The following is a 24,168-nucleotide window of genomic DNA, read 5'->3' as shown; positions in this document are numbered from 1 at the left end:
CGTAGTCATGCTTGGAGAAATGCACATTGGACGTCATTCACGTGGTGACTGGAATAAAGGAACGCTAATATGTATTCTTAATCGGGCTTGACACAGTGAGTGTTGTTCTCTGTAGCATGCTATGATCGAGACAGAGCCAAGCAGCGTGAGGCGACTTCGTGTGGCGCAGCTTGTTCGCGAATTTCGCCTCTATGACACATGTAATAAGCTGACTGATTACGTGATGTGCCGCGCTTTTCATTCTTTTTGTTTTAGCAATCGTTTCTCCCACTGCAGCCTGAATGATGGGTGCATGTCAATTTAGGCGGCTTTGTTCTGCAAGGAACGCATTTTGTCATTGTCAAGCCTGCATATGTAGCTATGTTACGCAGTCCAACTCTGTTGTCAATGCATCACACTGCTGGAAAACTAAAACGTAGTGCTGGTAATGCTACAGTCGCTTTCACCTGCACGATGATCGGTGAAATTTGGTTGTGGGCACGGCACTTAGCATTTTCAAGTTCCCACAGTATGACAGTGATGCGAATGCAACTTTCTTATCTAGGCGCAGGCTGCACGTAGGTGACTATGAATGTGAAAATGGTGGGCGATGCTAGTCGCCTGCAAATTAGAAGGTGCCAGGGATCAGTCACCTCATTACTAAAATACTTTCTGTGGCTCAGGTGAATCTTGTCGTTTTAAAGCGCGACATCGTTAAAGAGCTTGTTTCGCAGAAATTATGTCGGCGTCTGTGTGTGAGCAAAAAAAAGCTGCAGTGGCCGTGAGTGAAAATTCAAGGTAGCAACCTTTTGAGTAAGTCTGCTGAGTGGCAATGGGGACCTGAGCAGCAGGAGGCGTTTTGCCGACTGTCTAACACTACTGCAGAGACAGCGCAGCTCAACCTCCTCGACCTGACCAGACGGTTCGTTGTACAAACTGATACAAGTGATCTGGGTTTAGGAGCTGTGCTCTTACAGGTATACGATAGTGTGTTACAGCCGTTGGCCTTTACCAACAGCTCCTTGGTCCTTGTGGAAAAAAATTATTCCGCGACCGAAAAGGAGTGCCTCGCCATCGTGTTTGCAATACGGAAGATTGACGTCTACCTTGACGGGATAAAGTTCATGGTGCAAATGGATCACAGTGCGCTCAGCTGGCTGATGCTGCTCCGTGAGCATGCTCATAGGCTGGTGCGCTGTTTTCCCGATACAGCATTATAACTTTGCAGTGCAGTATCAAAAAGGGAGCACCAACGTGATAGCTGACGCGCTATCCCGTGCCCCATTGCCTGCGGAGTATCTTGATCTCGATGCGACAGCCACTAGCAGTGCCTTTGCACATGCAAACGTTGGGAGTGAAACAGTGGCTTTGCACCATTCGGTGAAAAGGGTGAGTCCCCATGCGATTGAACCTTGGCTGCTATCCAGGTAAGCAGCGCACCGCGAAGCGGTCGAGCGGGGAAGCTTTCCGATGGCCACGATGCCGACAGCGAACTCGTGACGCGGACGCAAATGGCAGTTGCTGCAGTCTTGAGTTGGCTTATACCAAACTACCCCATTTTGGGAGAATGGGAATCGCTTTCAACAGCGAAGAGCTTCTGAAGGCTCAGCAAAGTGATCCATCTAGTCGCTAAATGTGCGACGGTCTCAGAGAGACGGAGCCCGTTTCGTTGCTTGCCCTACAGCCGGCGCCAATAGCGGCTGTCTTGATGAGATGAAGCATTGATACGCTGCTTGCCCTGCAGCGGGTGCAGATAAGGGGCTCGAACAAGCATGTGTCGCTGAGTCCCCAGCGGTTTCATATTTGCTGAACCATGATGCGCTCCTGCGGAAATATATAGCCACTGACGACGAGTCCATTGATCCTACAAGGAGGTTATGCCCAAAAGTTTGAGAGCCGCACTGTTGCGATCCTCTCACGACGAACCCATGGCCGGTCACATGAGTTGGTCGAAAGTTCTTGCAAGACTGAGCCACATTGTGACCTGACCTGGCATGAAGCATGACATTTTTTGTTATTGCTGTTCTTGCTGCATCTGTCAAATGGTGAAATCAAGCGGTGACAACCACCTGGTCTAAAGAAACAGATTGTCAGTGAGGGTACATGGAAAGTGGCCACCTGCGATCTATTGGTACCATTTTCCAGAAGTAAGCAGGACTTCATTCACTTGATGATAGTCATTGAGCACTTACTTTTCAAAGTGGGTGGAATTGTTCCCTTTTCGGAAAGTGACAGTGCGAGTGGTGCTCTAGAAGCTGCAAGAAGTGTTTTACCAGTTCGGCTTCCCAGAAAGGCTCATCACGGACAATGCTTCGTATTTCACCCCTCGAGTGTTTAGTGTCACGTACCGTTCTCTCAAAATCCATCACTGCACCACTTCACCCTATCATCCCCGGTCCAATTTGACAGAGCGTGTTAATCGTACGCTCAAACCGATACCGGGCAGCCTTTGTCAAAGGTCAAAGAACTGTACGGGCCATTATAGTGAGCTCACATTCGCTATTCAAACATAGGAGAGTCACTTGACTTGTTTCCCACCCACCTTCTTAAATTTTGCAAGCGAGTTGGCCAACATGGTGATCAGCATCATTCAATGCCATCTCGAGGACAAGGAGATGCAGGCAGACTGCTCTGCTTACACGTCGACACTTTGGGACAGGTTTCGTCGAGCTTTCTGCAAAGCAAGAAAAAGTTTGGCGTCAGCCTGGGCTCAGCAGAAGGCCCAATATGACTCCAAGAATCGCGACCTAGTTTTTGAGGTGGGCAATCTTCTCCTGAAGCGTAACCAAGCTCTTAGCGATGCGAGTTAAGGGCTCTCAAACTCGCTCACTCTTAAGTGGCTTGGTCTGTACCGAGTGGAGAAAGCTCAGACTCCACTCGCGTACTTGCTGAAAGATCCAAATTCGGGAAAACTCAGCCGTGCCCATATGGCAGACCAAAAACACTTTGTATCACGGTCTGATGAGCTCACACGCAAACAGCGGGGCACACGCAGGGTGGCAGACCGCATTCAGACTCCACACCAGTATAATCTGAAGAAGCGCTCATATTTGTGATTTCGCGCCGAACGGCAGACTTATTCCGCAACTGAAGGTCCTTAGTTTTACTGACTAGCCTCAGTATAGGTTAGCTTCTTTACAGCCTGTTCTCGTAAAGAAGTCAGCCCCGCCCAGTTTACTGCCAGTGTTTTTTCTTAAAGTGTTCATTTGTATTTTATGTTTATTTTCTTTTGGCCTAATATTGAGCATCATTTTTTCTTTGTTTAACACTTCTTGTGCTGTATTTCATCTACCAGCGAAGGAAGTTCTGAACATTGATGCCTATGCATGGGGAGAGGGACGAAGGACGGTTTGTGCCTTTGCTAGCGCAGTTGTCAGCCGTGTATGTGTGCATGCGCCTGTGCATGTATACGTGCATGACGCTTCTGTGCGCGCCCGAGAAGAGTGCACGTCGTGGTTTCGGCCCGTCGACGTGGACACTAGGTGCCCGAGATCCTGACTTACTGACACTGTGCCCTGCTCTCGGACGTCGCCGAGAAGCCAAACTGCCCCTTTCACCTTGGCTCCTGCGCGAGGCCAGCTGACAGCAGCTATATGCTGCCTGCCAACGCCTAGATGCCTGGCAGTTGATTCTGGTTCGGCCTCCGTGATCCCTGAAGAGGCCCGGCTTACCAGCAATGTCCCACCTCCGTCATCGAGCCAGAAATTTGGGACCTCTGAACCACCACCGTAGTGGCGTTCATTGGACTCACTGACTAATCAGGAGCAGCAACGAGCTATCAGAGAGCCCCCTTCCGTGATGCCTGGCAAGAGGGCATTGCACCCAGCGGACAATTGCACTGCGTGCGGTGAACGCTATCCCTCCTCTGCGTGACGAACACTACTTTCTTGTGCTCCCTTTTGCAAACATTTTTATACTGTCATGTGTTTAATATGTTCATAATGTTTCCTCCTTTGTCATCATTTTTTTAGCAGCAGTTATAGTGCTGGACTGAGCTTATCTGTTTCCCATAGCAGTGTCATTTTAACAGCATGAGTGACATCCGGCTGCCTTTGCAGACCGGTAAGAACAAATTCCGGAGAGGGGGATATAGAAATTGAGGCTAGCCCACCTCCATTGGGCATGCTTTGCCGCCTATTTTTGCCGTTTTCATGTCCTGACATGACTCTCCTCTCCTCCATGGTCTATCGTGATGGGAGAGCCGGAGTGGTGTTTAACTCCTCTCACTCGGTAGCTCATGTCGACTGTGGCGCTGTGTGGGAAGTCTCTTGGGACGTTTTGCGCGCGCACATTGGGAGTAAGTCAGACTCTCCCGGGGCAACCGAGAGTGAGCACGCATTTCTTTCCCATCCTTCGGTTTCTATTGTTTGGGGCTTGTGGGACTTCACCAACGGGACGCTCGCCTTTTCTTGCTCCTTTCGAATGCTAGGCCATAGAGTAGTGCGGTGTCTTTGAGCATGGTCATACTACCCTGCCCCGTATCTCTCGAAGCCAATGCGAGCAGAGTTTTACCCCCCCCCCCTTGAGCGACCCGGCCCTGTTGTCCCGGTGACACTGTGAACCACTTTTGCCAATGAAGACATGCTCGTGGTACTCTGTGTAGTACTTCTCGCCCGTGGTGTGGATAAACTTATTTGCTTTCCCGTTGCCCCTTTTGCAGCGGGCTCTGTACTGCGTTTCTAGTTTTGTGTAGACAATAAAGTGTTGCGACCTTGAGCAGTACCATGTTCTTGCCATGGCGATGGTTAGCGTGTGCCCTGCAGCTTACTAAGACCAGACCCACGCCAGCGGTCGTACTCCTTCAGGATACGTGTACACTACAGTGGTAAACGATGCGTGAAACATAGCCCTATTTCAGACGTGAAAACCAAATATTGCAACACAGGATGAAATATGCGCCAGACAGTTTATACAGCATTATATTCAGCGAACTTATAAGGTAAGTGCTATATGGTCAATGTAGGTAAGACGCCGTGGTCTTGTGAGAGCATCGTTAGAGGCATGTTCTACAAGTGTGGCACGCGTTGTGTGAATGGAGAAGTGCGCTAGTGTCGTGTTTGGTGTTGTGAGAACCCCAGCATGGACACAGCAGATGAAGTTGTCAGGCAGAAGTGTTATGGCAAGACTGGCGCAAAGAGAAAAATGATGATGGGTGGTGACACGAGGCCATGGGGGATGTGAAGCATGAGAAGTCTACCTAAGGGTGGCACGCAGTTGGCAAGGTGGCATCGGTAGGGGCGACAGTGTAGAAGACGGTTCACCTGTGTCACGGTCGTGGTTTTGTCTCGAGTGCCTGGCAGGGATCCAGGGTCGGAGTGGCTTGCTTCGCTCGGCCTCAAGCGTCAACGGTCCCTGGGCCAGGCGTCCAAGGACAAGTCTACATGCCTTCGTCGACTTCGGTCTTCAGCAACGACCTCCTCCATAGGCGCATCTACCTCAGCATTGCTTTGCTCTTCGCAAACTCCTGCGTTGCCGGCATTCTGGAGTTACATCGTGCTACCCATACTTGCCCTGCAAACATTCCAAGTTCTCGCCGGTGAGACATTCGCATGTTGAGACTCAGCTTAGTTTGACGTGTTGCTTCTGGAGTTTTGTTTCCATGTTATAACACATTGTGTCCTCATATAATGCCTTTGTTGTGTGTCCTTTCTGTATGTGTCTTCATAAAGTAAAAAAAAAAAAAAGAGCCTCACCAGTTCCTTTAGAACATTGCTGTCTTTGATGCCACTTGTTTCTATATTTTTATTATTCTAAAGAACCCCATTACAATAGCACATGCCCTACGTGGGCCGAGGATGATTTCTGTTCTTGCAAAAGGGACATAACTGCGATATGAATCTGAAAGAGCAGGTTAGTCTTGGGGAGAAGCTTGGTTCGTCGGGAGACGCACTTTGATTGTGGATTGAAGAGCAGAAGGCACGCAAAAGGGCTATTCATGCTGAGGAAAGTGATGCGCTGCGTGAGCAGCACGAGCGCAAGGAGAAGGCCCGGCGAAAAGCAACATGAGAGCGAGCAACATGCGCGTGAGGCTGAGTTGACGTTAGCACAGAAAAAAGCATCTCTTGAGGAAAAAAATCTGCAGCTTCGCATACGTCCGTTGAAAGCTCAGAACACAGTCCAGGAGCGGGCGCCCCTCAATGTTGAAAGTGTCAGTGTTATACGCCGAGTTGGGCCTCAGCCGCCATAGTGTCCTGGTAATTTTCTACCACTCTTTGACGAGAAAAGAGATGACCTAGATGCATATTTTCACCAATTCGAGGTGATCGAGAAAGGTGAAAATTTGCCGAAAGACAAGTGGACTACTGCTCTCAGCTCATTTTTGGTGGGAGAAGTTTTGAAAGTGTTTGGTCGGCTGTCTCCAGAAGACTCGTTCGACTATGAAAAGGCAAAGACGGCCTTATAGTAGAAGTCTCTGTTTACTGCTGAAGGATACAAGAAGAAATTCTGTTGCAGCAGGCCGGAGCACCTCGAAACTGGCCTGCAATATGTCATTTGCCTGCAGGGTTATTTTGACCGGTGGGTCGAAATTTTGGACACAAAAAAACTATGAAGGTATGTGAGACCTCCTAGTCTAAGAGCAGTTTTTTAAAAACTGTCACAACAAACTCGCTGTATTTCTGAAGGAGAGGAACTGCAAAACCCTGAACTAGATGTCTGAGGCATGTGGCCATTTCATAGCAGCGCAACAACGAAATCTTGACCAGTTTCAAGAAGCATTTGGAACCTATTCAATAGCGGGCGAGAGTCGGCAGGGCAAGAAGTCGTCTAAGTCTTACCAGACATGTTTCCTGTGTGACTGCGTCGGGCAAGAGGCTTCTTCATGTCGAGCGAAAAACAAAGAGCCCTTCCGTATGGTTTTTCAGCAAGCTAGCTATCAAATGAGCAAAGACTGTAAGAAGAACAGTGGGGAGAGATGTCCTATGTACGCAGTGGTATCAGCGAAACGGGAATAAGTGGAAGACATGGAAGGGTTTCAGGCTGCATTGTAAAGGACGTCGTTGGTGTGTGTAAAGGAGACGAGAAAAAGAAACACTACGGAACTGCGAATGATAGGTTTACTCCGGTATCAGTCGGGAGGGTCTTCAGGAGATCAGTGAAAATATTGCGTGACCCAGGCAGCAACACAGCCATTGTACAGCAAAATTTAGTCCCTGATGTTGCTTTAACCGGAAGAAGAGGCCATGTCACCCTTGCAGACGGAACATTCCAAGAACTTCCCAAGGCATGGGTAGATCTCTCCTCACCGAATTTCACGGGACGCCTACAGGTCGATTGTATGCCCTGTCCTCTATTAAAGTGATTATAGGAAATGTACCACGGGCACGACCACTTAACAATCCTGACCCGGATTGCTCGCATAGGGGAGATCAGGAGGGACACGCTCCGAAAGAACCCGAACAATGTGCAACGCTAAGTACAGCGAGGCTTACAACAGCAAGATGCAGGAAATCGAATAGCTGGTATGGAGAAGGGACAAGGTACTCTGCCATCACAACAGAAGACCTTCGTACTGCTCAAAATGACAATCCATCACTAAGTTCGTGTTTTGAACAAGTTGATGTGGTTCGCTATAAGTGGGGCACCCATGAAGTGTTCCTTATAAACAACGATTTGCTTTTCAGAGACCGCAGGCTTTGCAATGCAAAGAAGCTTAGACAAGTTCTTCTGCCCCAGTGCTTGTGAGGATATGTCCTAGGGGTCACCCATGAGAGACCCTTGGCCAGTCAACAAGGATTTCAAGCGCACGAGGGCCCGCGTCCAGAATGTATTTTACTAGCCAGGGCTAGTATTTTACTAGCCAAGCAGACATGAAGCACTTTGTGAGGTCTTGTGACATCTGCCAGGTAACTGTGCACAAAGGAAAAACAGGCCTACATTAACAGTAGCAACCCTTAATGTGCGAGTTGGAAGTACGGGAAAAGCCACTTGTTGTGCCTATTGTTTGTAACGAGCTGCCCCTTATGAGGTCATCCTAAAATGATATGAATGTCCTTCTTCTGTCCTCATACGTTAGGCAGTGTTTTCAGTGCGCCCTTAGAAAGGCCTTCATAGGATGATACAGAAAGCATAATTTTCAGTATTTTTCGAGTATAACTCATTGTCCGAAAAATGTTCACGGTAGGACGTTTTGAGTGCATACTGTGTTATTCAGAAAAAGGCTGTGCATGAACTTCATGTGGAACCTCGTCGAAAGCGCGCAAACAATAACTGTATCTGAAAACCTCGCTAGCATAACTCTTAATCGTACGATTCTTTCTTTGTGTTCGTTTTTTCATACCTCACAGTTATAAGAGTAATTTGTGTAATTGTAAATCTTGCTTAAACTATGAAAATTTATGTATACAAAATTATGCAGTCATTAACACATATATGGATACTAGAAAGCTTAAGGAGCCCAATGCTGAAAGCTTATCGAAAATTGAATAAGTACTTCTCAAATTACAGCACCATAAAGTTCACTGTCTGCATGTAACCAAAAACAAAGACAATATTAATGAATATTTTAAAAAATTGGAGCTGTACAAAAAATCTGATCTCAGCATTGCTTTCTGTGCACACTTACCTATATTGTTCAAAAATAATTATAGCTCTAGTTATTCTAGGTCCGTTTTCACAGAAGAAGCAAACGAAGAAAATGGTCAAAATTTTGTGTTCTGAGAAAATAAGAAAAAAAGAGTTAAAACTTAATTCAGCCTTATGAAATGAGACATATCATGACACACATACTTTTAGTCTGTTAATATGTACTGGGAAATGTAATAGGACTGTGTGTTGTTTTTTTAAAGTCCTGCTGCAAGTTGTCGCCGCGTGCTGATCTGCCAACAAGGCCGCTTATCAGTTCGGTGATGCTGATGCTGATGTGCGACGAATGTGCGCGAGCCATCCCTGATTCGTGGTATGACAAAGCAGTGTTTTCCGGCTTGTCCAGAATGAATTGTAGATGTCGCAGATCGAATTCGCGCACTCGCTGATCAGTTTCGAGGCTGCAAGGGCGTAGAGGTGTTAGTTTTATTTCACGTAGAAATATTTCGATTTCAATTTCATTTTCGATTTCATGTAAAGAACTCTACCTGTTGCCAGTAGCCTCCACTGTGCAACCAGCAAGCATGTTCACCGTGATTGGATTGATTTTCTGTTGTCTATCAATGCACGGCAAACTCCACTCTGAAGACCCGTCACGTAGTTCACACACAAACGAGGTCGGTTTGACAGATGGGGGGAACCATGGCATTGGCGTATTTAACGATAAGACTGCGCTTCCATTTGGTTGCTGCTAAGATTGTTATCTCTCGTAGCTTTTCACTTCTGCTTTTTTATTTTCCGTCTTCTAACTGTTGAAGCTCCAAAACACGGTGCATGTATGGCACGCATGCGGTTTTATGTGGTACCACACGTTTCAGATCCTTCTCCTGCGTATCAAGCTTTAAATAACTTATTGGAAACAGTACCAAACTTTCAAAACGTGCATAGTCGCAGGATACCTAGCTGTGTCTCAAGAAGCTTTCTCGGTGGCTATGTATACTAGTGCACATGCTGTCAAGTGCAGTTCGCAACTGTGGCAGGAATGATTGCACGAAATCAGTTTCACCAAAAAGGTGAGGCAATGAGGGTGATAGCGACAAATCGCAATGCTATACGAAGTGAGGCTGGCAGTCAACTCATTCAGATACGATCTCGCAAAACTCTACAAAACATTGGTGTAAAAGAACACGACTGCTCCATGTACCCTCTTGGCACCGTTTTGTCTTGTTGACAGCGCAGCTCGTAGAAGCTCCCACCTTCTGTAGGGGCACAAGGGGTGCACTCGTCATTCGCGATAGTGCGGCAACCACAGGCCCCCTACCCCATCTTTGTTGACTCACGAGATAAGCATGGGCATACACAGACGACCCCGGTCAAAATGACAACGTTTGCTGTGCATGCAGAAAAAGGAAGATAGCGCATCCTTGCCCGTGTGTGTGTGTGTGTGTGTGTGTGTGTATACACACACACACACACACACACACACACGTGAATAACTGCAGTGGTGCCGACAACAAAAAACCAGCTGCGACTGTCCATATATTTGAACAATATGCAGCTGTTTGTTTAGTTTATTCAAAAGAGCTTAGTTTCAATTTAGTTTTCAACCAAACATGCAAAATTTTGTACATTAGGATGGAAAACAACCTCCAATTAAAAATCTTTATGCAGATGTCACACGGGATTTAATGGCACAAACATAAGTAAGCTTCACATGAGAGAGATGCACATCATTGATGCATAGCAAGTTTTGATAAGGTTAATTTTAGACATGCGACAGAAAGAAACTGAGCTGCACCTTTTCCGACAAAGTCTGCTGGCTGGCCTCAAGCTCCTGAATCCGCTCCTGGCTCATCTTGCATTCGGCCACCTTCTTGTTGAGTTCCACCTGTAAGCAGTCACTGTCACTGGGGTGAACTATGATGGGCTAAGCTCTTTACACGCTACGCACATGCACACTTTCTTCAGGCCCTCTTGTAAGTAAAAGTGACTGACAATTTCCGAAAAATGCATTTTAGATATACTAAATAGGGATGTCAGATGACTTGCCACGCATGCAAAATTGAGTCCTCTCGTGCTGCCACACAATTCACTAGCATCGCCATCTACTATTACTCTACAGCCGTCAAAAGTCAGCACCACACAAATGCTGTAAAGATGCTGAGAAGTTAGAAGATTCTGAATCCGAGATTTCCACAAGGGTGGTGTGCTGACTGATCCCTTCCCCTTTGTTTGCACCAAAGGAAAAAACACTGTGACAAAAACAGAAGGGGCGGGGGTTCGTAAACATTGGCGGTGTGGTCTTATAATGGCTTGAAGTGGCCGATTAACTACAATAGAAGGTACGACTCTCTAATGGGGTGCCCAAATATTTGTATTATCCAAAATTTCACACCATCAGAATATCCAGCAAAATCTATTTCTGTGAAAAGAACTCGCGTATGTCTTCCTGGAAAACACGTGAATGAACAGGACGGCGCAGCTGGCTACCGGAAAAGCACAGGTCAAAGCTTCGCTTGAGGCTTGAGGCCAACTTGAGGGAGTATGCACTGAAACTCAGCTGCAAACATAATGAGCTCAAATAACTGGAATAGTCAGTTAGCTCAAATATACTCTTTCTTAAAAACATAAAATACTAGCTTACAATTATCTTTTCTATTAACATCTTAATTAACTGTCAACTTGTCTGGGGTACGACTTCATTCTCTAATCTGCAAAAAGTTTGCGTTATGCAGAAAGAATATCTATGGAATGTTTACAATGCTGGATATAATGCGAGAAGCATAGGCTTCTTTCATGAAACTGGTATTATAACAGGTCACAAGTTATACTATCATCAGCTTAGTTTGATATATAAATATGGAGTAAGACATAACATACATATTTTAGACACCCTAGCACATTTCGAAACGAATGACCACTGCTATAAAGTAGTTAGAGCGAGTTTGAAAAGTTGATTGATTGATTGATACATGGGGTTTAACGGCTCAAGACCACTATATGATTATGAAAGACACCGTACTGGAGGGCTCCGGAAATTTCAGCTACCTGGGATTAGTTAACGTGAACTAAAATCTGAGCACACGAGCCTACAGCATTTTCGCCTGCATCGAAAATGCAGCTGCTGATGCCAGGATTCGATCCCGCGACCTGCGGGTCAGCGGCCGATTGAGTACCTTAGCCTCTAAACCACCAAGACGCAGCGTTTCAGAAAGTTATCACTACTGGTCTGAATACTGGCATAGAGGATTTGCATACTTGCCAACCTGGCAACAGAGAAATTCGTAGAATCCTTGTGCAGCAAAAGAGGGGAGAGGGGTTACCGGAAGTTTTTTTTTTTTTTTTTTTTTGTAGCTGTGATGGATTTGCCTTTAGCTACAAGCATACTCATGTTTTGCTGCCATGAGTCAAATCAACCTGCTGAAATGTTTTCCCCCTTTTTTGGCATCAAAAAAAAACAAAAACATCACAAAAAAAGAGGGGGTGAGTCCCAAATGCAAGTGCAAACATGGACGTTGTGGTCAGATAATGGCTTGTAGTGGCTGAACAGACAATGATATGGTTTTTCAGTAAGGTGAGAGCCTCAAACGAAGAGGACAAATGCTCCCGAAATATCACATCATCAAAACAACAAGCAAAAATTTTGTTTCCATCAAAACATTTCGCGTATGTCTTCACATTTGAACGGATGGGATGGTGCAGCTGGCTGCGATGAAAGCGAGGGTCAAAGCTTTGGCTTTGCTCGCTACTAGATTCTTCGAACAGAAGCGCCAAAACACTTCTGCCGCTGCGTCATCCACGTGCCCTTAAAGTTCGTAGACCGCTATCACCGCAACCGCGGTTTTGTGCGTGGCGGTTATGGCATGGTAATTTCATTTTCAATCCACGTGTCTTCAAAACTAAGTCGTTTTATGCTATTTATGATCGCAACTGCTGCAGTTTATGCCATAAAGTTTGCGGAAAGCAGTGTTGATTTGACTAGTTGAGCGTTGGCCGCGCGCACACTTTCGGAGTTCTGTCAGTACGTGGTCGCCATACATGATTGTGTCGAACGACAGCAGTTTTGTCCACAGCAGTTCTGGCAACGACAACCACACACACTGCAAAAAACAGTGCGTGCGCTCGTCACATGCGTACTTCCAAAGCTTCGAGCATGCTGCTCTCGATCGGCCTTCGTTCAACAGTATCAATACTAAAGTTCATATCACATATAGTGAACTAGAATAGAATATACTACAGTTAAAACCTGAATATAACGAAATTAATAAATTTACAGAAAAATTTGTTATATGGAAGTTCTTTTTATATGCAGGTTTGGTACGAAAATTCGGAAAATAAACGGGCAAATTAAACAAAAGGGAACTGAAGGCAGAGCTTACCCCGAACACTCAATTTAGAGTAAAAAACTATGTTATTATTGCAATTATATGGACACTCTTGGCGGGTTATTTCTGTTGCTGCCATGTTCCACAACTAGTCCATATTGAGGATAACGAAGACTACTTTTTGGAAACTTTGACAGTCAGCACAATAGCAGCAGACCACTGGAGTGCGGCCGTTAACATTGAAGGAAAGGCATTCACATGCAAATTAGACACGGCCGCGAACTGTTGTGTGATTTCGCAAAATGACGCTAGGGAACTACCAGATAAGCCACAGCAAGCTTGCGATGCGACATTGACGGCGTTCTTTAGCCACAAGACCTCGACAAAAGCGAAACTCCGTCTGTGTTTGTCGACCAATTCACGGACACAGGAAGAATCCTTTTTTGTTGTGGAACAGAACGTACCCATCACCTTAAGTGGATCAGTAGCAGAACGCCTCGGCTTTTTACGTCGTATACAAAACGTTCATGGCGACGAGCTTTACTCGTCTGCACAGCCTTACGCAGATGTCTTCTCAGGACTGGGGCAGCTAAATGATGTGGAATACACTATGAAGCTCAAACCCAGTGCAGTGGGTGTCGTCGTTCCGGCACGGAGAGTCCCGGTAGCCCTTCAAGACAAGGTAAAAGAGGAACTACAGCGCATGGAAGACCAAGAAGTCATACAACAGGTAACTGAGCCAACTGAGTCATCTAGCTACATGGTTACCGTTGTAAAGAAAGACAAGGTCTGCATCTGTTTGGATCCAACTGCGCTAAATAAAGTCCTACTGCGTGAACATTACCCCATGCCAACTCTAGAAGACGTAGCCCCGAGGCTCGCTAGAGCTAGAATTTTTTCAAGGCTTGACGCGGCTGCAAGTTTCTGGCAAATCAAGCTCTCAGACTCGAGCTTGAAGCTTTGCACGATGAGCACACCATATGGCTGCTATCGCTTTTTACGCATGCCTTTCGGTATCGCTTCTGCCCCAGAGATATTGCAGGCCGCGATGCACTGTATGCTAGAAGGACTGCCCTGTGTCGCAGTTGTCATGGATGATATCCTGCTGTGGGGAAAGACTAAAGAAGAGCATGGCCACAACCTAGAACAGCTATTGTCCCTCTGTCGTGAATACAACCTATGGCTAAATTTAAAAAAAAATGCTCCTTTTTGCAGGCAGAGGTTCGCTACCTGGGCCACATCTTTACCACCGAAGGTCTGAAGCTTGACCCACAACGTGTTCAAGGCATACTGGAAATGGCCCCACCCAAGAACAGTAAGGAAATAAAGATTTTTCTTGGCACAATAAATTTCGTGCAGCGCTTCATACCCAACATGTCTGTCACAACTTCCGCGCTCCGAACATTGCTTCGCAAAGATATCGCCTGGGTCTGGACCGAAAAACAAGAAGAAAGCTTTCACATGTTGCATCAGTCTCTGCTAACAGCGCCAATCTTGAGCTATTTTGACCCCAAGAAACAAGTGACACTTTCAGTTGATACAAGTCAATTGGGAGTAGGCGCCGTTCTTATGCAAGATGGCCACCCCATTGCATTTTCTTCTAGATTGCTCACAGACACCCAGGTTAAATATGCACAAATAGAGAAAGAAACCCTTGCAATCGTGCACATTTGTAGAAAGTTTCACAACTATTTGTTGGGTCAGCACAGCGTAGTTGTTGAAACTGATCACCGACCTTTAGTTTTCATATTTTCCAAACCTCTGCATCAGTGTCCGCTACGGTTGCAGCGCATGCGTCTGACATTGCAACGATACTCTATAAATGTGACGTACAAACCTGGCAAGGAGCTGTTCCTTGCTAATGCCTTATCAAGATTTCCTAGCAAAGAACGCATGGAAGAAGAAACAGAGCGCTTTCAAGTAAAAGTTCTTGACTGTGTTTCAGGTTCCGAGCAGCGTCTGAACGACCTCCTTGCCGCAACAAATGACGACTGCACCTCGACAAAGCTTTGTGAATATGCCCAGACTGCGTGACCCCTTACGAAGCAAAAAGTTCCTGATCAAGTCCGTGCGTGCTGGTCATACCAGAAGGAGATACATGCGCAGGAGGGCTTGGTATTCCGCAGCAATAAGGTAATCATACCTCTGTCTAAGAGAGTGGAGATGATGAACCTTCACACGGCGCATGCGCGAGCACAGAAAATGAAAGCCAGAGCAGGAACGGTCATGTTCTGGCCCAGTGTATCGGGTGATGTTGAACAGTTTTGCAAAGCGTGCAAGGCGTGCAGAAATATCAGCCGAGGAACGTAAAGATGCCACTTTTGTGCCACGAAGTCCCCACTCTGCCATGGCAAATTGTGGGAATCGATTTTTCTACTGTGGTGCATGCCAGTTTGTCCTGATTGTCGATTTCAACTCTTTCTTTTTTGAGATGCGAAAAATGCGCACAACTGCGCGCATGCTCACATCGTGGTGCTCCGAAGTTTTCTCGGTGCATGGATTACCAGTCAAACTGCGCACAGATAATGGTCCACCGTTCTGCAGCGGAGAATTCAAGGATTATCTGAGAAAGCTAGGAGTAACACATGTTACTTCAAGTCCCTATCATCCACGTTCTAATGGCTTGATGGAACGAGCTGTGCAGGAAGCCAAGAAGCTTTTAAAGAAGTGTTCTTTTAACATGCACAACTTTCATACAGCTCTTCTAGAGTGGTGCAACACACCCCATGATGACGTGTTGAAGTCTCCTGTGCAGAGGCTGATGGGACGTCAGACCCGGACCCATCTGCCAGTACGAAGCAGCCACTTGGAACCCCAGACAGTGCCCAGCAGCACGGTCCACGGACGACTTCGCGACATACGTCGGAAGCAGAAAATCTACTACAACCACGGCACCAGGGATCTACCACCTCTGTCACGTGGCCAGGAGGTCACTACCTACAGCACCATCACGCGGACTTGGTCACCAGCAGTCTTCCTGCGGCCAGCGGATGAACCGCGCTCCGCGGTTTTGCAAACTGAAGATGCTAAGAAAATTCGTCGCACAAGAGAGCATGTCAGGATCATGCCAACTCAGGAGGCCACTGCCACCATTCCAGTGCATCAAGAAGCCGCAGGACCTACACAAGCCCTACGCCGCAGCACAAGGCAACGACGCGAGCCTCGTTGGTACCCGCAAGCCGAAAGACATTAAGGCTTGTTCTTGGTCCAGAAAGGGGAGATGTAGCAGAGCTGCGCCAGCATGATGTCACCAGGCCAAGCATCAAGCACGATGCACACGTGACCTTTGCATCACGTCTCTGCTAACATAGGATCACCGTCACCTCAGCAATAAAGGCTTTTTTCTGTCGACTACCGGCTAGCTTACAGCAATAATGAACTTGGATTTTAAGGACAGTCGCGATCGCTGGCACGCTTGCTATCTTGGCGAATGTCAGTGTGGTGTCAATGCGAAGAGACTATGTGAAAAGAGCAAAAGCAATTGTTTCGGTCAAAGTCGAAGGCGCGCTATTCTCCCCACCCAAGGATAAGCCCACACGCACAAGCATCTAACCTCCTCTTCCCCCTCCGCATTCGCGGGGCAAAGTATGCGCGGGAGATAAGCACCTGTCCCCACATCGTGACGAGCTGAGCGCCAATACGAGCGGCTGTTTTTTTTCTTTATTTTCCATATATATAGGTTTGTACACATATACAGTGAATGAAGGCAGTGGTGGCAAAAATGCAGACGAAACTGCCCATATACATAAGAAAATAAAAAATAAAAGCAAAGCTGAACGTCATCGGGGGGAGGACACACCATGCGCGTGCAGTGAAACTATGCACGCACTCACAGCGTCAAAAACGAAGAGCGAACAACACGAACACAAACACGGTTAGCGCGGAAACTATTCGGTAAAGCGCCCTCCATATGCAGTGCGGCCCAACATATGTGACGCTAACTAAAAGCTTGTCACTGCCAATGCGCGAAATTAGTTTTTTTTTATTTTGGTTTGGAGGGGGGGAACAGCTGCGCATGTGACCGTAGCGGCGAGAAAGAGGGCAAAGCCGGCTCGTAAGGCGCAGGCCCGCCTCACGCGAGCCGCATTCGCGTGTGACAGGGGCGGAAGATGCATGCTCGTACCAAAATGCCGAAATGCGGAGCAAAACTCCAAGATTGTCAGTGAGAAAATTCGCTATAACAAGGTTGTCTCCCACAGTTACTTTGTTACATAGAGGTCGCAAATACATTTGCTTCTATGGAGCGACGGCGGGGAATAGAGAAACTTCGTTATATCTAGAAATTCGATATATAAAGGTTCGTTATAAACAGGTTTAACTGTATAATATCACACGCCTCGATTAAAAAAAGTGTTGGGAACATTCGAATTTCGATGGGCACATGAATTTGGCTGGAAAATTTCACGAATTAGTATCTGCCGTGGTTTCGCACCACTGAGGCTCTACTGTACGTTTAGATGAATGCTCCTCAAACTTGTTTATAGGAAAATGCGGTGGGCTCGCAAAAAGCCTAGAACGTGCTGACCTGAATTTTTGTCAATGCGGCCAGATCTCACGCGCAAATTTTGATTTCCGGGAGATTTTCATGGCGATGTACAAACAGAAAAAACGGTCGAAATCTGGGAGTCTCCTGGACAATCCAGGATACTTGGCATGTATGTGATGATGATAACACCAACACATATTGTTCTCTCCTGGTGGCGGAATATAGCACAACACTGTTTTTGCGGCCTTTGCAACTATACGGCGATGTTCCATAGCCACTCGTAAAGGCCACGCTATTTAACTAATTTTATACTTCTTTATCAGAAATGAATTATTTTTCCTAAAGTTTCAGGCAAGATTTGTAGATTTGTAAGCGTGGTCAAAATTCGTACATTTTACGTGAAAATCGAAAAAGTTCGCAGCTATGCGTTTGCGTTACTCTTTATCATCATTGTTAAAGCATCTTCGGTTAATAGATCTTGATTTGTTTTCTTGTTCCTCAGCTACTTTGTAAAGAAGACTAAATTTATTGATCCTGGCATCGCATTCTTGTATGCTTTTTTTTTGCAGGCTTTTGTGTACTGTTATTATTCTGAACAAATCATTAGTTTCTTAATTGGTAACTGTTTTTTTTTTATGTCGCCTACACGCCAAGATTACGTTGGGTTACGAACTAGTCGAGACGCCTGCCTCTCAACAGCTTTTTTTTCATTGTCCTCCATCTGTGAGATTACACATGGTGGAAATAAACATTTGATCTGATTTGAATGTGGCATTCTGGTGCACTGAACCGGGCACTATTTTTCAGGTTTTTACATAGCGAACGACCTGTGCTTGTCACTGTGTTTATGTGACGGGTATTGAGTGGTGTTTTATGGCATTCCGTGTCGTCATGTGTTGCATCTACACTACCACGTTATTCGAATTTTTCTTTTTTACATGCTGCGTGAACTTTTAAAAGTGCCTAGACAAAGACACCTTGTTACTACATGTTAATAATGTGATGAAAATACCAACCATTTCGCTCTGGTGTGTTCTGTAAAAGATGTAGCTCAGTGACTATGTTAAGTCACCGTTTGACACTGTGCTTAAAAAGCACAGGGAGGGGGGAGGGCTTAAATGTTACCAGGCCACTATCATACGTATCTATAAGTAAGGCCTAGGAACTTTTGAGGAAGACTGTACATCATTAAAAAAGCAAAATGCGGTGGCAAGGTGCCTTGACGCTATCCAAGGGCTACATCTCAAATAGTGTTGGGCCTTATCCTAGTGTACAGTGTACGCACTTGGCTCTCGCGTTCACGGGACAAACTTCCTAACAAGAGAACAATAAAAGAGCCACAAATTGTTGGAGGCTCACACCTACGTCACCAGCCGTCTCATGAAGCAACCACGGGTGAAGTTATTCGTTGTCGTTGTTGTAAAGGTAGTCTGTACATAATGTATCACATGTTCGCGACTTGGCGGCTTTTTGTTCTAGCTGTCGGTAACATTAATAACAGGGCAAGTAATCAACTGCCGATGTGGCACCCAGCCCATTTCACTCTCTTGTCACTGTTCACTACATGGGTAGCTATGTAACCGATGTATGTTCCTGGTGTTTTTCATGCCTGAGTTCGAGCTCATTGTACCTCATGCAGTAAGCTAAGCACTGATTTATCTTACCGTCGCTGCGCAGGTCCGACACACACAGGCACTGCTGCCGTGGCGATTGACTAAGGCTGATTGATGATTGATATGTGAAGTTTAACCTCCCAAAACCACCATATGATTATGAGAGACGCCGTAGTGGACGGCTCCGGAAATTTCCACGACCTGGGATCCTTAAACGTGCACTCAAATCTGAGCACACAGGCCTACAGCATTTCCGCCTCCATCGGAAATGCAGCCGCCGCAGCCGGGATTGACGAAGGCTGACGGAGATGTGTGTGCGCACGTGCATGTGCATAGCTCACCTTGGTGAGGCAGGCTCACATGATGAACAAATGTGCCCCGAACACTCGGTCGGGTGCCGTTTGCAATGAGTGCACTTTTCAAGAACTGAGAACTAACAAGTCCCCAGTTTGCTCTCATATCTGTACCTGTGATTAGGTTCCTCGTTTTTGTTTAAACAGCGTGTTAAGTGTCGAGGGGTAAATGCTGTTAGTTTGCTCTCGTCCTGTGCACTGCGGCAAAAATTATGACATGATAATCGACAGTATTGTCGTCTGTTACTAACTACGAAATTTTTGATCGACAGTAATGTCGTTCATTACTAACCAAGAAATTTTATCAAATTCTAAAACACTTTCCTTTCAACTCATTCTATACTGAGCTTTTTAAACGAAAATAATACTAAAATATTGGTTTTTTGTATTTGCCTAGAAGTCCATATGGCTCGAAACAAATAAACTATTCAAAGATGCTGAATTCACAAGATACGCTAGTATATGTTTTGCAATAAAAGAGAGCCGAGCTAGTTGGTACGTATTCATTGTAAAAAAAGATGGGGCATGCAAACACAAGGAAGTCAGGACACCACAAACCCCTATACCAACTGAAAATACTATCAGCGCAACCTAGTAGAAGTTACAGCGTAACTATATGGAAGCAAGAAACAAGGAAAGGCAACAGGGCTCTTTCCTGTTCTTGTTTCCTGCTTTCATATAGTTACGCTATAACTTATAACTACTACTAGGTTGCACTGTTCGTATTTTGAGTTATGCCCTGCCAACTTGCCCAAGTTTCGATGCCTATACCATCAACTGAAGGTAGGCAAAAACGTTTTTGTGTCTTCTTTCTTTTTCACCATTGTGCGCATCTTCATTTTTTAATTATTAAGTGTTGTGGTATCCTGACTTCCATTGTGTGTCTGTGTTAGCAAGCTACATCTTTTCGAATTGCATTGCAAGGTAGTGGTCTTGACCCTGTTTGTTCAGCTGAGCCAAGTGACCACTTCTTCAAAGAAAGAAGGTGCTCCCAGTGATGGTGATTATATTGCCACCCACACGTAGTGGGTCGACTGCAAGAGCGGCTCTAACATCTGGAGGAAAAAAAGAAGATCGTGTGCTTCTTCTCGACTCGAGAGCCAGCCACGACTCACGCATCGTCCCAGCGCTAGCTATTCGGTGGTTTAATAAACCCCCAGTACTTGTGATTCATCGTGATGAATTGGTGGAAGGTGCTGGGTAGTCTCACGGATGCTGCAGACCCCCCCAGGAAGCCGTTATACGAGTCCAGTGCCAGTCAATACTCCCGTACATCGGACCAGCCACTGAATCAGGGTATTGCCTCCGGAAGTTGACAATACTGCTCCCACCACGTCAACAAACATAACCAGCACTTCGGTGTAAACCTTGCCAACTGGCACAGGAAGCACATCGTCGAACCGCTATACGTTGGAAAGCCCAAAGGCACCGGCGACGTTCCATGGTACGGAGCGCGAGGACGTTGAGGACTGGTTGGCGGACTTCGAGCGCGTAGCCACCTTGAATCAGTGGGACGACTGGGAAAAACTGGGTCGTGTCTACTTCTATCTCGAAGACGGGGGCATGCACGTGGTATCAAAATCGACAGGAGGAGCTGACGACGTGGCCCGAATTCTCTCGTAGACTTCTGCAGACATATGCCAGCGCTGACTGCCAAGAAAGAGCTGAACGAGCTATTTTTGCCCGCGTCCAGTCGCCAAACGAAACTGCGACCGCGTGCATCAAAGATATGACGCGCCTCTTCCGACAGGCAGATTCAAGAAAAGAATGACGGAAGACAAGAATTTGCATCACTTGATGCGCGGTGTCAAGGACCAGCTTTTTGCCGGCCTCGTGTGAAGCCCCCTGAAGACGGTCGCGGAGTTCTTGTCCGAAGCCGTGACAATGGAAAAAATGCTGCAGCAGCGATCCAACCAATACGACAGGCAAGCCATTGGCACGTCCACTGCTGACATTTTCAGCGCCGCTGGGACCAGCAATGACTTCCTACGTGAACTCATCCGTAATATTGTACGTGAAGAGTTGCAAAAGGCTGGTGTAACACCTCATCCTACGGTTACCTCTATTGTAACTGTGATCAAGGATGAGCTGCGCCAGGCCCTCCGGATCACCTTGCCTCCTGATACAGCTGCGTCCTCTTACCAGCAGCTTACCTCTCCCAGCAGCATGCGCCACCGTCTGCCGGGCGCCAGTCGCGCTCACCATCGCCAAGGCGATTTTCATCAACGCCCCAGCGGTATTCTACCACACGATCTCCTAGCCCCCACCAGGAAAACTAGCCGAAGCGACCTCTTGGGGCGGGGTCGCTGAACGTCGAAGCGCTGAAGACCTCCTATTGACCCAGAACCGAACAGAAACTGGTCCGCCATCACCTGATGCTGCAAAGGATAGCCGGCTTTCACTCGACATAGCAGTAACAATTGATGGTTGTGTAGTTATTGCGTTAGTGGACACCGGCGCTGACTATTCCATACTAAGTGAGAAACTGACAACGCAGCTGAAGAAAGTAATCACCCCGTGGCATAACTCGCAGATTCCCACAGCTGGTGGCCATGTCCTTACTCCATTGGGCGCCTGCACAACTAGAGTACAAATTCAAGGGTATACATTCGTAGCAAGCTGCCTTGTTCTACGTGAATGCTCCCGTGACGTCATTCTGGGAGTTGACTTTCTGCAGGAAAATGGAGCTATCATTGATCTGCAAGAGCACGGCGTCAGGTTCTCAGCCCAGCGAGCAATCAACATGCAGGATGATGGAAGGCGTGTCGACATACTCCGTATTTCTGAACAGAGCGTGACGCTTCCTCCCCGAGCAAATGTTCTTCTAGTCGACGTAACATGCTGTGGTTTGAGCGATGGCGATGTGTCTGCCGAGACAAATTTAAAACACCTCCTGCAGCAAGGCATCTGTGTATCGAGAAGTGTAATACACGTTCGTGATGGCCAATCTGAATTGCTCGTTACCAACTTTAGCAACGAGTATCCACACCTTTTCCGTGGCACTTCGATAGCGTTTGCCCGCGAAGTAGCAAACGTAACCAGTGGTCTCACGTCAGAACTAGTGGATAATGCAGACACGTCAATGAGCAACATTGACATCAATCCTGATCTGTCCACCAATAACCAGACTGCGCTGCGAACGCTTATGCTCGAGTACAGGTCTTGCTTAGTACAGTTGCTGAAAGATCCGCCAGATGCCCATCACTCAACACAGGATAATCACGTACGAGGACGCACGCCTGATACACCAGAACCCCTACCGCATGTCGGCTAAAGAACGTGAAGCGATATTTACGCAATTCAGCGAGATGCTTGACGTAGGCGTTATTGAACCATCCAACAGCCCGTGGTTATCTCCAGTCGTGCTTGTCAAAAAGAAGGACGGGTTGCTACGCTTCTGCGTCGACTACCAAAATCTTAACAACGTGACCAAAAAGGATGTGTACCCGCTGCGGCGTATCGACGATTCGCTGGATAGACTTCGTCGTGCCCATTATTTTACTTCTCTCAATCTCAAAAGCGCGTACTGGCAAATCGAGGTAGATCAGCGAGACCTCGAGAAGACAGCCTTCGTGACTCCAGACGGCCTACACCAATTTGGAGTACTCCCTTTCGGCTTGTGTTCAGCGCCGGCAACTTTCCAGCGATTGATGGACACTGTCCTCACAGGGCTCAAGTGGCAGACTTGTCTTGTCTACCTTGATGATGTGGTGGTCTTCTCTGCCACTTTCGTGCAGCACCTTCACCGCCTACACAGCGTGCTGGAGGCTATCCGATCGGCGGACCTCACACTAAAGCCGCAGAAGTGCCGCTTCGGCTATGAAGAACTAAAATTTCTTGGACATATAGTTAGCGCCGAAGGAGTCCGGCCCGAATCAGACAAGCTTGCCGCTGTTGCCGAATTACCAGCTCCTGTCGATAAGAAAGCCGCCTGGCGCTTCCTTGGTTTGTGCGCCTACTATTGCCGGTTCATTTATGACTTTTCACAGATAGCAGAACCTCTGACTTGTCTCATAAGGGACGACATGCCGTTTGTCTGGGAAAACGAACAAGCAGCTTTTGATGAACTGCGACAGCGCATGCAATCAGCGCCCGTTCTCGCTCATTTCGACGATGATGCTGACACGAAGGTCCATACTGACGCTAGTAACATTGGGCTTGGTGCAGTGCTCGTTCAGCCTCAAGAGGACATCGAAAAAGTGATAGCCTACGCCAGCCGCTCTCTATACCGTGCCGAGGTGAATTATTCCACTACGGAGAAAGAGTGTCTGCCTCGCAGTTGTGTGGGCAATCATCAAGTTTCGCCCGTACCTTTATGGTCGTCCCTTCAAGATAGTGACGGACCACCACGCCTTCTGTTGCTTGGCAAGCCAGCGCGACCCTTCAGGATGGCTAGCACGGTGGAGCTTGCGGCTACAGGAATTTGATGTCACCAGCATCCATAAGTCTGGCCGTAAGCATGAAGACGCTGACACAATGTCACGCGCACCCCTTCATGTCATCAGTCAGGAAGCAGATAAAGACGAAGGCTTCCTGGGTGCCATTAGCTCATCAGAATTGAACAAACGACAGCAAGATGATGCACAGATTCGTCCGATCATCGATCATTTAGAGGGCCAGGGCACAATCATACCTCGTCATTTATTCTGCTCGTTGCCGTCGTTCTGCCTTCGAGACAGTGTGCTGTACAAGAAGAGCGCTCGTTCGAACAACCGTGCCTACCTCATGGTGATTCCTTGAGACATGCGAGACGACATCCTCTCAACTTGCCATGACGAACCCACATCCGGTCATCTGGGCTACTCGCAGACACTTGCCAGAGTGAGCGAGAGGTACTATTGGCCAGGACTTTCGGCAAGCGTCAAGAAGTACGTGAAGAGCTGTCGGGA

At 47.0% G+C, this 24,168-nt stretch overlaps 1 protein-coding gene across 1 annotated transcript in view; it reads right to left on the bottom strand.

Annotated features, from left to right (window-relative positions):
- The window catches only part of LOC119165910 (golgin subfamily A member 1), a 687,968-nt gene that overhangs the window by 224,202 nt on the left and 439,598 nt on the right, over positions 1-24,168 (bottom strand). Inside the window, exon 13 of the mRNA XM_075884494.1 lies at positions 10,301-10,390. Coding sequence (XP_075740609.1) covers positions 10,301-10,390 — 90 coding nt within the window. The remainder of the gene's footprint in view (positions 1-10,300; positions 10,391-24,168) is intronic.

Source organism: Rhipicephalus microplus, unplaced genomic scaffold (assembly GCF_043290135.1).
Source record: "Rhipicephalus microplus isolate Deutch F79 unplaced genomic scaffold, USDA_Rmic scaffold_34, whole genome shotgun sequence".
Classification (NCBI taxonomy): Eukaryota; Metazoa; Arthropoda; class Arachnida; order Ixodida; family Ixodidae; genus Rhipicephalus; species Rhipicephalus microplus.
The sequence above is the reverse complement of the archived record's forward strand: the minus strand, read 5'-3'. Positions and strand labels throughout refer to the sequence as shown.